The following is a 15,701-nucleotide window of genomic DNA, read 5'->3' as shown; positions in this document are numbered from 1 at the left end:
CATATTAGAGTACGCCGTGCATTCTGAGTATGGACGCCCCCCATTGGGGCCCAGAATTGCGGAACGAACCCTTTTAAAATCGGGCCGGGGAGAATTGCTTTTGCAGATTGATAAATTGAATTAAGTATTGCTCTGTGTTCTCAGGCTGCAGTTCGCGTTCGGGTCCGTCTCTGACCCATGAGACGTAAAAGTGGATAGACTAATGTCCGCTCAAGCTCCGGGTTTCGTTCTATTTCTGTCCTGTCCAGTGGGCTGGATAGAATTGGTGGGCCATATTTTGCCCTCCGTTGTTGTAGATGCTGCTACTGGACTTTCACAGTTAATTGTCTATTAACTTGTTCACCGCAACAGTTACTTTAATGTAATAAAAGTCCTCTAATTTTTTAATTTCAGAAGAAAGTAATGATAGCTGTTAAAATAAAGAAGTGTAGCTGTTGCAATGTTACAACATTTTACCCATCAACAATTGAGGCAGATTTGCACACGGTCATCTCTCGTAAACTGAATTTGACATTAATTGCTAGTAGTTTTTATGCTGATACCAGTTAAAGTGATGTGGTTTTTTTCCTTGCGGGGGAAGAGTAATGGAGATCCAGGTTAGATATAATACTGAGATGCCACACAGATTTACAGTAGTTGTGGTTCAAGGAAACCATCATTTTCCTATTACCGTGTAAGGATTCTGAATCTCTGAGGAAGGTACAGTTGGATGTCTGTGATGTTGTCAATTTTTGCCCCTTTGTATCTATTTCACTTGACAGCACATTTCTATAAAATTATATATAAAATATTGATCAGAGAGCGCAGATATCAGAGTGCATAACTTGTAAATGAATGTGGTACATGACATTTACTGTGCGCTCTGAAGCATTTGAGCATTCAAATCCTTCTGGCAATGAAGTTCAGAACAACTCTCATGTCAACTTACTTAAAAGTAGTTCTTAGTTTTTAAATTTGATTCAAGTCTGGGGGGGAAAAAAACGAAAGAAAAAGAAAATGTTAAATAATACACGAATTGGTTAATTCTTCCTCGCCTTTTCATCATCCAGAATAGGGTATTGTAGTTAACTAATGGGGGAAATACTTGAGCACAATGCCCTTCACTCTTTTCTAATTATAAGGGTTATGCCCTTATTTCTTCTCCTGTTGTTTCCAACAGCTTTCTTTCATCTCTCACACTAGAATAAGTTTGTAACCAGTATTTATCAGCCCTTTGTTTTGTTAACAACAGGTCAGTCTCTCTTCCTGCTGCTCTGACCATGTAGAGAGCAGTTCTCCAAGTTTAGCAAGTGCTCTTTGTTGCTTTTCAACTTACAAAGTTCCCTGTGCTGGTTTACTGACACTATGTTGCATCTTGGCCCCCTTCAGCCTGATTGGTAGGACTCTGGCTGATCCTCTCTCAGTCATGGCTGATGTCAGTTCTTGAGTTTCAAACTTCGATCTTTCCCAGTGTCTGATTCATGCAATACTTGTTTGTCTTTTGCTAGCAATTTTCAAATTGTGAAACCTGCTCTTAGCTCAATATAGAGGCTCATTGTAACTGTGTTGGAGGCCATTTTAGCTATATGGATGATAAAACTTGATTTGTCCACATGAAGAGACCTCAAGCATGACACTAAAGCCCTCCTGCATTCCTTAATCCGATAGGGAATTGCGTTTCAGCAGAGAACATTCTAGAAGTGCCCCCTAAATATGAATATGGATTTGTTTGACAAGTGAGGAGATGGTGTGGCCTCATGTTTCTCTTAACTTTGGCATCAAATCGGCTCAACCCTACAGTCTGGCTCCTGGTCTGTTGCTGTCCAACACCAGCCCCAGTCAAGTGGCAAGAATGTCCAGCCCCCAAATGTCAGCCAGGCGATTTCAATGCTTTCAACGAACACAACCTTTCAAGTTATCTGAAGCTGTTGCTTAATGTGAGCCTTAACGAGAGGCAGTTCCGACCAGGCAAAAACCCACCGAGGGCGGTATATTTCTCTGGTGACCAGTGGGAGATGTGAGGCTGCCTAGCCTGTGACTGAAGTTTGTGCAGAAGGGAGGTGAACACCGAGTTAAATGCTTTTGTTAGTTTCCTTGGGTCAGTTACTGCAAATTGAATTATACGTGTGTCGGAGCCTGGTTCTAGAAGTTTGGGATGACTGCAATTCTGGGTCTTTATACCTTTTCATTGTTTTTACAATTTTAGTAGAGAAACTTGCAAAGGATGCTTTGAAGTGTTAGACACAGCCATTGTAAACGACTTAGAGCTTAGGTTTGTTTAGCAGGTGTTACGGCAAAATGTTTTACTGGTGTGTTGAGACGTAATGAAACTGTTCGAGGAAACAGTGCACGGTTAATTGTGTGTTTACCTATTTTCAGTCAACTTAATATATCAATGACTTACATTGTATTGCATTTGTGTTTTTTTAAATCAGGATCTGCCAGAAGTTGAAGAAGTAAATTTTGTTCTTCCTGAAGAGGTAGAAAAAGAGCCCATTGGGATTGTCTCCAGTATTATTGACCGACTAGGTATGTAAAGTATATATCACTGGAATAAAACACTACTCTTATCTACGAGTATAGGCACAGAGAAGCAACATTACTTATGTCCATGGATCTAACAAATGAAAATTCTTTACAGTGCTGCGTAATATGGCATTTCATCCTCTTTAGAGGGCTTCTTCATTTCAGTGTCTCTACAGAACAGGCAACCTGGGGTAAGAGTCACCAGGCAGATTGCCTTTTACCATGTCCAATATACAGAACAAGGATTTTCTCTCATAGAGATCAGACAAACCTGTATTGAGTAAATAAATGTTCCACAGAGACTTTTTAAAATGGGAAAGCCAAGACTAGCAAAAACAAATTCCAAAACACTCCTGTATTTCTCCTCACTGTTCCCACTCTAGCCTCGGGTAAGGTGCCACCCCAACACACTAGAGATGTGCTCTGTAAATGCAAATTGGGGAAAAAAAATCTGTGCTTAATGGCACATGGGAACTTTATGGTTAAGTTCCTAACTTTGATGTATTTACCAGTGAAGGTACATTCTCCTTTAATAACTGTCACAAATAACCACCAACATCATAGCATTGATGCTAATGATTGAATCATTGTGTACCACTTGCCGTGTAAGTGAAAGGGGAATGTTTTGCTTGGATATCTGTGACGGGCAGCACAAAATATAAAAAGTTAATCTGCTTTAACTTTTTTTCAGTTTTATTTGTGTGTGTCAGAGTAAGTATTAATACACTTTTGTAACCCAAGTACAGCACCAATAATGCTAGTGCTACAGGACAGTAGTCAGTCTTACTAAACCCTGTGGCTTTTATTCAATGACACATTTACAAAGTACAGAGTCATGTTGATCTTAGCTGTGTGCCATTTTCTCGATCGCTGTTTGATGGCACTTGAGATTAACTCGTGTTAATAATGTGCAACCTGGCAACAGTTTCTGTTGAGAGGGACCTGTATGCATCTCCAAGGAAGCTGTATTGGAAATTATGTATTTAGAACATATGCGGTCCACTTTGTAGGAAGAACATTCCAGAAATCTTGTTTGTTAAAATGAGAAATATTAACTTAATTACAATAACCCATTTTATGGTCTTTTTCATACATCAGTTGGTCTGAATAAGCTGTAATCCTTAATTAGATAAAGTGAGTTGTGTTATTTCAATTTTTAATTGTTAAAAAAAACAATTTTGAATCGTAACATGCACACAATTTACTCTAGCTTTTTTACTGGATTACTTTTGTGTTTTGTATTTGTGTTGTCTGACACAGAATTGTCGCACCCTTTATTTTGTACTCTTCCTGTTTCTATGAAATTGTGATCATTAATCACTCCTCGATGGTGCTTGTCCGTTCAGAGAGCAGTCTGAGAATAGAACATAACATAGCAATCCTTTTACCAAACCCATTAGATGTTGTCCTAAATGATTATTAAATAGCAATAAAAATATTGAGTGCATGGAGTTCGCATGTTGAAGTTTACTTTGAGAAACTAGTGCTTAACTAAAATGGAACTGCCTAGTTTAAAAAAAATCGGAACCATTTAAAAGTGCTTTTTTAATGCAGTGAAAACTAATTAAAAAAAAAAGTATGCTTGAGCTTCCTTACAAGCACTGCCTTTATTGCCGATCCCTAGTTGAAGAGGTGGTGATGGGATGTCAAATCTTTTGTACAGGTACAATGGAATGGCTTGCTTGGCCATTTCAGAGAGCATCAAGAATGAATGGTGTAGTGTGAACTAGAGCCACATGCAGGCCAGACCAGGTAGGGGTGGCAGGTTCTTTTCCATGAAGACATTCATGAACCAGTTGGATTTTTCTGACAGTCTGGCAACTTTCCTGGTAATTTTTCTGCTGCTAGGCTATAGATCGCCAGACTGATTGAATTCAATTTCACAATTTACTATGGCAGGATTTAACCTATGTTGCGAGTTCAGTACAATAACCACTACACTACCGTATTCCAGCTACACTTCTCTACATTGTACTACTCTTAAAATCATTTTTAAAGGTCCCAGTTGTTTTCAGAGTAAGCTGATTTTAGACCAGGCAGCACAACGGGGGTTGGGGGGGCGGGGCGGCAATAATTGATTTTGACGCAAATGCCTAGAGACTTCCCTTAACTACGCTTCCTTCTTTTGTTCACTGTCCATTAACCCCTGCTAGAAAGTGTGCATGTGTAATGTTGGGTGAGGACAGAATTGGGCTGAACTGTGACATCTTCACCTTCCAGTTAAATAGCCAGGTAGCACTCTGTTTCTGCTTAAACATGGAGAGTGGCTATTTGGGTGAGGTACTACAGGACAAGATGGACTTATGGAGTCGTATCCCAGGATGATTCAGCACAGGTAGAAAATTGGGAAGGGGGGTTTCATTTTAAGGAAGAAGCCTCGGCATAATTAGTATTTTTAAAAATCAGACTTAAGAACTGTGAACAACAGCTTTTTAAACCCTCTTCTGTTGAATTACTAAAGTCAGTATTTTTGTTTGGGTGTTAATGTCATTGTCTGGGGAGAACTATCTTGGTAGAGTCACTGAGTTTAACCATGTGGAGGAGCTAAAATCATATGTACGAATAAAATGACAATCACAAACATTTTGGATTAATATTATCTGTGACTGTTAACTGAGCACCTCTTAATGCATTATGGGGTGGGGGGGGGTGGAAATCCCTTAACATCTATTTCCTTAGCTGAAAGTCTCGATTGAGAAAGTCACAGACTGTTGTTTCCCATGAAGCATAACCTGTGAGCACTGTTCTGAATACTTGCACCTGAAAAGGTTTTCTTTCTCAGTGAAAGTATCTTTAGCAACCAGGGCCTAGTAAATAAATGTATAACTTTTTTTGGCGGAGGGGGAGTTGGCTTGTTAATGTCAGATTGGTGGAATTCATAAGCCTTCATGTTTTTAATATGTAAGAAATTATTTTAGAAACCAAAATAGTGTTTTTGAGAGAATTTTCCTTAGGAAATGAATACATTGTGCCAGACAAAATAGAGGCAGGAGTTTTTTAAAATTTGTTCCTGGGACATGGATGTTGCTGGCAAGGCCAGCATTTATTGCCCATCCCTAATTACCCTTGAGAAGGTGGTGGTGAGCTGCCTTCTTGAACTGCTGCAGTCCTTGTGGTGAAGGTACTCCCATAGTACTGTTGGGGAGGGCATTCCAGGATTTTGACCCAGTGATGATGAAGGAATGGCGATATACTTCCAAGTCAGGATGACCTGTGACTTGGAAGGAAACTTGGAGGTGATGGTGTTCCAATGCACCTGCTGCCCTTGTCTTTCTAGGAGGTAGAAGCCTCGAGTTTGGGAGGTGCTGTTGAAGACGCCTTGTTGAGTGGCTGCAGTGCATCTGGTAGATGGTACACACTGCAGCCATGGTGTGCCGGTGGTGGAGGGAGTGAATGTTTAAGGTGGTGGATGGGGTGCCAATCAAGCGGGCTGCTTTGTCCTGGATGGTGTCGAGCTTCCTGAGTGGTGTTGGAGCTGCACTCATTTAGGCAAGTGGAGAGTATTCCATCACACTCCTCACTTGTACCTTGTAGATGGTGGAAAGGCTTTGGGGAGTCAGGAGGTGAGACACTTGCCGAAGAATACCCAGCCTCTGACCTGCTCTTGTAGCCACAGTGTTTGTGGCAGGTCCAGTTAAGTTTCTGGTCAATGGTGACCCCAGGACATTGATGGTGGGGGATTTGGCAATGGTAATGCTGTTGAATGCCAAGGGCGGAGGTTAGACTCCTTCTTGTTGGAGATAGTCATTGCCTGACATTTGTGTGCTGCGAATGTTACTTGCCACTTATCAGCCCAAGCCTGAATGTCGTCCAGGTCTTGCTGCATGCGGGCATAGATTGCTTCATTATCTGAGGAGTTGTGAATGGAACTGAACGCTGTGCAGTCATCAGCAAACATCCTCACTTCTGACCTTATGATGGAGGGAAGGTCATTGATGAAGTAACTGAAGATGGTTGGGCCGAGGACACTACCCCGAGGAACTCCTGCAGCGATGTTCTGGGGCTGAGATGATTGGCCTCCAACAACCTCAACCATCTTCCTTCGTGCTAGGTCTGACTCCAGCCAGTGGAGAGTTTTATCCCCGATTCCCATTGACTTCAATTTTACTAGGGTTCCTTGATGCCACACTCGGTCAAATGCTGCCTTGATGTCCAGAGCAGTCACTCTAACCTTGCCTTTGGAATTCTGCACTTCTGTCCATGTTTGGACCAAGGCTGTAATGAGATCTGGAGCTGAGTGGTCCTGGCGGAACCTGAGCAGGTTATTGGTGAGTAAGTGCCGCTTGATAGCACTGTCGACGACACCTTCCATCACTTGGCTGATGATTGAGAGTAGACTGATGGGGCGGTAATTGGCTGGATTGGATTTGTCCTGCTTTTTGTGGACAGGACATATCTGAGCAGGTTTCCACATTGTCAGGTAGATGCCAATGTTGTAGCTGTATTGGAACTGCTTGGCTAGAGGTGCATCTAGTTCTGCAGCACAAGTCTTCAGCACGACAGCCGGAATGTTGTCGGGGCCCATAGTCATTGCTGTATCCAGTGTGCTTAGCCATTCCTTGATGCCACGTGGAGTGACTCGAATTGGTGGAAGACTGGCTTCTGTGATGGTGGGGACCTCCGGATGAGGCTGGGATGGGCATCCATTCGGCACTTCTGGCTGAAGATGGTTGCAAATGCTTCAGCCTTGTCTTTTGTACTCGTTTGCTGGACTCCGCCATCATTGAGGGTGGGGATGTTCATAGAGCCTCCTCCTAATAGAAACATAGAAACATGGAAGATGGGAGCAGGAGTAGGCCATTCGGCCCCTCGAGCCTGCTCCACCATTCAATGAGATCATTGCTGATCATCCAAATTCAGTACCCTGTCCCTGCCTTCTCCCCATATCCCTTGATCCCTTTAACCTTAAGAAATATATCCAACTCCTTCTTGAATATATTTAATGAACTGGCCTCCACCGCCCTCTGTGGCAGAGAATTCCACAGGTTCACCACTCTCTGGGTGAAGAAATTCCTCCTCATTTCAGTCCTAAATGGCTTACCCCTTATCCTTAGACTATGACCCCTGGTTCTGGACTCCCCGGCCATTGGAAACATCCTTCCTGCATCTAGTCTGTCCAGGCCTGACAGAATTTTATAGGTTTCGATGAGATCCCCTCTCAATCTTCTAAACTCCAGTGAGTATAAGCCCAATCGAGACAATCTCTCCTCATACGCCATTCCTGCCATCCCAGGTATCAGCCTGGTGAATCTTTGCTGCACTCCCTCCATGGCAAGAATGTCCTTCCTCAGGTAAGGCGACCAAAACTGCACACAGTACTTGAGGTGTGGTCTCACCAAGGCCCTGTACAACTGCAGCAAGACATCCTTGTTCCTGTACTCGAACCCTCTTGCTACGAAGGCCAACATACCATTTGCCTTCTTAACCGCCTGCTGCACCTGCATGCTTACCTCCTCCCGTTATTTGTTTAATTGTTCACTACCATTGACGACTGGATGTGTCAGAAGCTTAGCTCTGTCTATAGCATGATGCTTCTGCTTTTTAGCATGCAGGTAATCTGTATTTCAGCTTCCCCAGGTTGGCACCTCATTTTTAGGTATGCCTGGTGCTGCTCCTGGCATGCTCTTCTGCACTCCTCATTGAACCAGGGTTTGTCCCTTGGCTTGATGGTAATGTTAGAGTGAGGGATATGCCGGGTAATGAGGTTACAGATTGTGGTGGAATACAATTCTGCTGCTGCTGATGGCTCACGGTGCCTCATGGATGCCCAGTTTTTGAGCTGCTAGACCTGTTTTGAATCTGCCCCATTTAGCACGCTGGTAGTGCCACATAACATGATGGCGGGCATCCTCAGTGTGAAGATGGGACTTCGTCTCCACAAAGACTGTGTGGTGGTCACTGCTGCCAATACTGTCATGGACAGGTGCATCTGAGACCAGTAGATTGATGAGGACGAGTTCAAGTAGGTTTTACCCCTCGTGTTGGTTCTCTCACCACCTCCTGCAGGCCCAGTCTGGCAGCTATGTCCTTCAAGACTTGGTTAGTAGTACCGAGCCACTCTTAGTGATGGACATTGAAGTCTCCTTCCCAGAGTACATTCTGTGCCCTTGGTTACCCTCAATGCTCCCCCAAGTGGTGGTCAACATGGAGGAGTACTGATTCATCAACTGAGGGAGGGCAGAGTCAATGTTGAGTACTCCCCGTGCCACTCGCTCCTGACTGTATACCATTGTGCCGCCACCTCTGATGGGTATGTCTTGTCCCTGCTGGTGGGACAGGACATATCCAGGGATGGTGATGGAGGAGTCTGGGACGTTGGCTGAAATGTATAATTTTGTGAGTATGACCGTCAGGCTGTTGCTTGACTAATCTGTGGGACAGCTCTCCCAATTTTGGCGCAAGTGCCCAGATGTTAGTGAGGAGGACTTTGCAGGGTTGACTGGGCTGGCTGTGCCTTTGTCGTATCTGAAGCCAATGCCTAGGTCGATGCCGAGTGGTCTGTCTGGTTTTATTATTTTTCTTTCTTAGCCATTTGGTACAACTGCGTGGCTTGCTAGGCCATTTCAGAGCGCAGTTAAGAGTCATTGACATTGCTGGAGTCACATAAAGGCCAGACGAGGTAAGGATGGCAGATTTCCTTCCTTAAAGGACATTAGTGAACCAGATGGGTTTATAATGACAATCTGGTAGCTTCGTGGTTACCATTACTGACACTAGCTTTTTATTCCAGATTTATTTAATTAACTGAATTTAAGTTCCGTTGCAGTGGTGGGATTAGAACAATACGTTATGGAACCAAACAGGGAACAGGCTATTTTAGATCTTATATTGTGTAATGAGATGGGGTTAATTAGCAATCTCACAGTAAAGGATCCTCTGGGGCAGTATAATCATAATATGATAGAATTTCACGTTAAGTTTGAGAGTGACTTGCCCAAGTCCGAAACTAGAGTCTTAAAACTTAAGTAAAGCCAATTACATAGCTATGAGGGGCGAGTTGGCTAAGGTAGATTGAAAAAATAGATTAAAAGGTATGGCGCTAGATAAGCAGTGGCTAGCATTTAAAGAAATATTTCATAATTCTCAACAAAAATTAATTCCATTGAGAAACAACAACTCCATGGGAAAAGTGATCAATCTGTGGCTAACTAAAGAAGTTAAGGATGGCATTAGATTGAAAGAAGCTTATAATGTTGCAAAGAATAATAGTAAGCCTGAGGATTGGGAGAGTTTCAGAAACCAGCAAAGGATGACCACAAAATTGATTTAAAAAAGGGAAAAAATAGAATGAGAGAAAACTAGCAAGAAATATAAAAACAGATTGTAAGAGCTTCTACAAGTATGTGAAAAGGAAGAGAGTAGCAATAGTAAACGTTGGTCCCTTAGAGGCCGAGACGGGAGAAATTATGGGGAATAAGGAAATGGCGGAAACGTTAAACACATATTTTGTATCTGTCTTCACAGTAGAAGACACAAAAAGCATACCAAAAATGGTGGGGAACCAAGGGTCTAATGAGGGTGAGGAACTTAACGTAATTAATATAAGTAGAGAAAAAGTACTAGAGAAACTAATGGAACTAAAAGTCGACAAATCCCCATGACCCGATGGCCTACATCCTAGGGTTGTAAAAGAGGTGGCTGCAAAGATAGTGGATGCATTGGTTTTGATCTTCCAAAAGTCCCTAGATTCTAGAACGGTCCCATCGGATTGGAAGGTAGCAAATGTAACACCCCTCTTCAGGAAAGGAGGGAGAGAGAAAACGAGGAACTACAGGCCAGTTAGCCTGACATCAGTCGTTGGGGAAAATGCTAGAATCCATTGTTAAGGATGTGGTATCAGGGCACTTAGAAAATCATAACATGATTAGGCAGAGTCAACATAGTTTTATGAAAGGGAAATAGTGTTTGACACATTTATTGGAGAGATTTTTGAGGCTGTAACTAGCAGGGTAGATAAAGGGGAACCAGTGGATGTAATATATTTGGATTTCCAAAAGGCATTCGATAAGGTGCCACATAAGAGGTTATTGCACAAGGTAAGGGCTCATGGGGTTGGGTGTAATGTCATAGCATGGATAGAGGATTGGTTAACGGATGGAAAACAGAGAGTAGGGATAAATTGTTTTTTTTTCAGGTTGGCAGGCTGTAACAAGTGGGGTGCCGCAAGGTTCAGTGCTGGGGCCTCAGCTATTTACAAGCTACATTAATGACCCAGATGAAAGGACTGAGTGTAATGTATCCAAGTTTGCTGACGGTACAAAGCTAGGTGGGACAGTAAGCTTTGAAGAGAACAAAGTCTGCAAAGGGATATAGATAGACTAATTGAGTGGGCAGTAAGGTGGCAGATGGAGTATAATGTAGGGAAATGTGAGGTTATTCACTTTGGTAGGAAGAATAGAAAAACTGATTTTTTTTAATGGTGAGAAACTTTTAAATGTTGGTGTTCAGAGAGATTTAGGTGTCCTCGTGCAAGAAACACAGAAAGCTAGCAAGCAGGTACAGCAAGAAATAAGGAAGGCAAATGGCATGTTAACCTTTATTGCAATGGGGTTGGAGTATAAGAGTAAGGAAGTCTTGCTACAATTGTACAGGACCTTGCTGAGACCTGGAGTACTGTGCACAGTTTTGGTCTCCTTATCTAAGGAAGGATATACTGTACTTGCCTTGGAGGCAGTGCAACGAATGTTCACTAGCTTGATTCCTGGGATGAGAGGGCTGTCCTATGATGAGAGTGGATCAAAAGTGGAAGAGAGAGGGGGAATCGGAGGGCGAGGGGGGAGTCGGAGGACTATGAGGAAAGGGCGGAGGAGTGGGACTAGCTTAAGTGCTCTTGCAGAGAGCCGGCACAGGCTTGACTGGCAGAATGGCCTCCTACTGTGCTGTAACCATTCGATGATTCTCTGGCAGCAGTCTTGATTTCTTCTTTCTGCAGCAGTCCTCTGTGCCACCTGTATTTGACCCACCACAAAAGTCAAAGGCTGGTTACTGGGTGACGAGGGTTAGCCACTCATGACATGGCTCATGACTCCGGCCTGGAACCCATGCACACGTACACATCAGGCCTACAATAAGAGCCATGCTGCCACAAGGAACATTTTATAGAGCACACCATCGGCATCCTCGAGCAAAGCTTTTGCTGCCTGGACCACTCTGTAGGAGTCCTGCAGTACTCAGCTGAGCAGGTATCAAGGTTTGTGGTAGTATACTGCATGCTGCTCTCTTAACCTCACCATTATGAGGGAGCAGCTCTTGCTGCCACCTATCACATGAGGAGGAAGTGCTGCCACCTATCACATGAGGAGGAAATGCAACAGGAAGAAGAGGAAGGGAGGCTACAATGTAGACAGTCCCTTTCTCCCTGGGCTCCACGCGATCAGATAATTCATGAGCGATACCAGTAACCTCAACCACACCAGCTCATTCACCATCAATCCCATACTCCTTACCTTTCCGTTATCAATAACCATCACAGCGTCCTCTTTCCGACAACGCAAAAATAAAAAGCACCAGAAAATGCACATTCCAGTCCAATTTTATAAATTCAATCATTACATAATGCATACAAAAATTAACTAATCACCCTTGTTCATTCCTTTAGTGCCTGTCTTCTGTGTGCCTTTGCCTATCCTAGTGCTCCTAAGCAGTGCTACCCCAGTGGCTGCAGCTTGACTGCTGACTTTCAGTGGGAAGACTGCAGATGTCCTTAGAAGATGACCTCAAACTTCTCTGGGCCTAGAAGGCCTGGCTTCAGACGTCACAACCTCAGGATGGGTGGCAGCAGTCTGGGCTGGATGGCTGACTGGCAAAAGCAAGGGCACTGGTGGAGTGGCAGGGGTAGGAGGACAAATGCTTTCACCCTGAGAGAGAACTGCAGGTTCGTGCTCCACGGAACCACTGCTGCTCCCCCGAGGCTGTGCCTCAGCAATCCTAGTACAGGAAAAGTTCTGATATCCGGCACCGACGGGACCGGCGTGATGCCGATCTATCAAAAGTTCCGGAGTGGTGAGCGGATTATCTACCCAGGCTGTTTTGGATAACGCCCTGGTCCATGGGTTGTATGAGAGAAGTTACATTTGGTGGCAAATAAATGGTGAAAATATTTCCAGAAACCAACTCTGATTCATGCGGATGGGCTCTACAATTATCCAGCAATAAAATGCATTTGCTATCTTCAGGTTTCCTTATTCTACGGAAATGTTCCCTCACAGATGGAGCAAAAGTATGATGGAACCAATTTGAAAAGATTTCCTTATCCATCCAAGCATTTGCTTGAGCTTTGTACTCAACAGGTAAGTGCTTCACATTTTTAAATGCACGGGGATTTTTATACTTCCCAATGACGAGAAGTTTAACCCGGTGTGATCCAGCAGCGTTCGCACATGTTAGCACGGTTACACGATCTTTATTTTTCTTGTAACCTGAAGCATTAGCCTCACTAGCCCCAGCAAGTGTTGATTCTGGCAAACACCTCCAAAATAAGCCCGTTTCATCGGCATTGTATAGCTGTGCTGGCGCCAAATCATGTTGCTGCACAATCCGATTGAAATAATCGCAGTATTCTTCTGCGGCATTGTGATCAGCTGATTCCTTCTCCCCGCAAACATCGAGTCGTCGTATCCCATGCCGTGCCTTGAAGCACGATAGCCATCCATCAGAGAAAGCACATTTGTCAGTGAGCTCCATCTTTGCATAAAAATCCTTCGCTTTTGATATTAGCATGGGTCCGGAAATCGGAACACCCTCTGAACGCTTCAGAGCAAACCACTCATAAAGCACGGTATCCAGCTCTTCAAGCTTAGGCTTACGAAGCGTGCGCCGTTTCTACAGATGTCTCCGAGCTTGCATAAAACTTGAGCAGCTTATCCTTCTGCGCTTTGATGTCGTACATTGTTGACGAACCGATTTTGAATTCTTTCATAATGTGCATACGCTTCGCTCCCATTTCTAGTCGTTTGCATATATCAATTTTCTGCTTTAAAGTTAACACCACTCTCTTCCTTTTGGTTGGATCAACTTTTGGGATTTCCATAATGCGTTAGAGACACACAGTACTGTACTGGAACCTTAAAAAATGGCGGATCAGAAGAGGCTACCGGCAGCGTGGGAGGGTGAGACTCCTGCTGCAGGGTTTCTGAGGTGTTCCGAGTTCCGCTGGCGCCAAGAGGCCGAGTAGTGGCAGTTTGTAGAACTACCCCCACTGACGAACTCGGCAACCGTTGGAGACTCGGACTCTGAACCAGCAACATTGCCGGTTACTCGGGCGCTGTTTTCGGGGGGTGAATTCTGCCGGTAGAGCGAGGTTTCCGGACATACAACCTCCGGTTAAACCAAAGTTTCCTGTAATCTGTTGGAGGGCAGATTGCTGTACTGCTGTGACACCCTGCAAGCTCCTTTGGACATTGGTAACTGCAGCCACAATGCCAACAGTCTGAGCTTGCGTGGCTGCAAGCTAAGCTTGCATGACAGAAATCTGCAGCACTCAGACGTTTGGTGGCTTCTGCTTGTGCTGCAATGGAAGCTGAGACATTGGCCATCAGACGCTGCATCCTGGTTCTCCTATGAGGTGCTTTTCCATTAGCGGAAGGCTGCTGACCTTCAATTGAGGAGACTGCAGGTGGCCTTGCAGGGTGACCTTGAGCAGCTCTGGGCCTAGAGGGCTCGGCTTCTCTGCCTGGGTTGCAGCAGTCTGGGCTGGCTGGCTGACGGGTAACTGCAAGGGCACTGGCGGAGTGGCAGGGGTGCGAGGATGAATGTTGTCATCCTGAGAGAGGACAGCAGCTTTGTGCTCCAGAGTCACTGCCACTCTCCCGGGGCGGTGCCTGAGCAATCCTACTTATCTGTTGGAGAACAGATTGATGGACGCCTTGGAAGCCCCTTTAAGCAATGGTATCCAGAGCCACGATGGCAGCAGTCTGAGCTGCCACTACAGCACTCAGACCTTGGATGGAAGATGTTTGTGCTAAAATGGAAGCTTTTTACTGCAATGCAAGCTGTGACATCGGCCAGTAGACGCTGCATAATGGTGGGTTCCACAGGTGTGCTGAAGGAGGTTACCACCCGTTCCATGTTGGAAAAGATGGGCGCAAAGGCCTGTGCCAAGTTGGTGCTGGACTCCTCCATACTCCTTGACATTGCAGGCTTTCTGAATGGCTTTCCTGTGCACTAAGCATTTGGTTATGTACACCCATGAGCCTTGTAGAAGTTGACTCCATGGGCCCAATTTTCCCGAAGGTGCGGGGAATTGTCGGGTTCCCCGAATGTCGGGTTCCGACCCGAATCTAAATGGGTCAGCCAGCTGCATGCAATTTTCCCTCAATTGGCCAATTTATTTCCAGCGTGTGGGCACCCTTGCTAATTGTCCATTTCCAGTCTGAAAGCCCCACAGTATGATGTCATCATTCGTGGTGCTTTTAAAGTCTCCAGCAAGCTTCTCAACCTCTACAGGCTTCCCAACCAGTCGTACAGAATGGCAGAGGAACCTGCACCAGCTGCTGCCAGCGGCAGAGCCCGAGCTGCCGCCACATTTGATGAGACGTCACTGCAGACATTGGTGGATGTGGTAAGGGCCCACAGGGAGGTCCTCTTCCCTAGCTCAGGGAGGAAGAGGCCTCCCAAAGAGACCAGGGCTGCATGGATGGAGGTGGCTGCAGAGGTGAACTCTCAGGGAGTCACCCGACAGACCTGGATGCAGTGCAGGAAGCGCTTCCATGACTTTCACCGTACAGGAAAAGTAAGTATGAAGTTTCCATCACCCTCAACCTGATCCCCATTGCCTTTCCCCAACAGCACTCTCTGCTTCAGCAATCACTTCCTCCACATCCCACTTCACAGTCACATCCATGCACCCTTACCCATTCCCACTCTCTCGATGCTCACATTCACATAACTATTCCACCATGCAGCCCTCACACTGCCTCTCACTCTGATGCTTGGAACACAACTGACAACACACAGGGAGGGTGTGGTAAACCACTGTTATTGTTGTTGTTGTTGTTACACACTGTTGTACCTATGCATGCCTCAACATGTCTCGGCTGGCTCCACCCACTGGCCCAGGTATAAAGGTGATTGACCTGCAGCCCCCTGCCTTCTTGGAACCCAGTCAACCACGAGAGGCATGCTCTGTTCTTTGCTAATAAAAGCCTTTAGTTACTCTCTTAACTCTCAGTCTTTTATGAGTAATTGATAGCGCATCA

The 15,701-nt window shown here is 44.8% G+C and overlaps 1 protein-coding gene across 5 annotated transcripts in view; it reads left to right on the top strand.

Moving 5' to 3' along the window:
• Nucleotides 1-15,701, top strand: part of naf1 (nuclear assembly factor 1 homolog (S. cerevisiae)) — a 296,506-nt gene that overhangs the window by 134,600 nt on the left and 146,205 nt on the right. For all 5 annotated transcript variants that reach the window (XM_086010894.1, XM_086010902.1, XM_086010899.1 and 2 more), the window contains one exon: nucleotides 2,415-2,508. In XM_086010894.1, the coding sequence (XP_085867020.1) occupies nucleotides 2,415-2,508 (94 nt within the window). The remainder of the gene's footprint in view (nucleotides 1-2,414; nucleotides 2,509-15,701) is intronic.

The sequence above is a fragment of the Somniosus microcephalus genome, chromosome 2 (assembly GCF_052327205.1).
Source record: "Somniosus microcephalus isolate GS21.2 chromosome 2, FLI_Smic_1.0, whole genome shotgun sequence".
Lineage (NCBI taxonomy): Eukaryota > Metazoa > Chordata > Chondrichthyes > Squaliformes > Somniosidae > Somniosus > Somniosus microcephalus.
The sequence above is the reverse complement of the archived record's forward strand: the minus strand, read 5'-3'. Positions and strand labels throughout refer to the sequence as shown.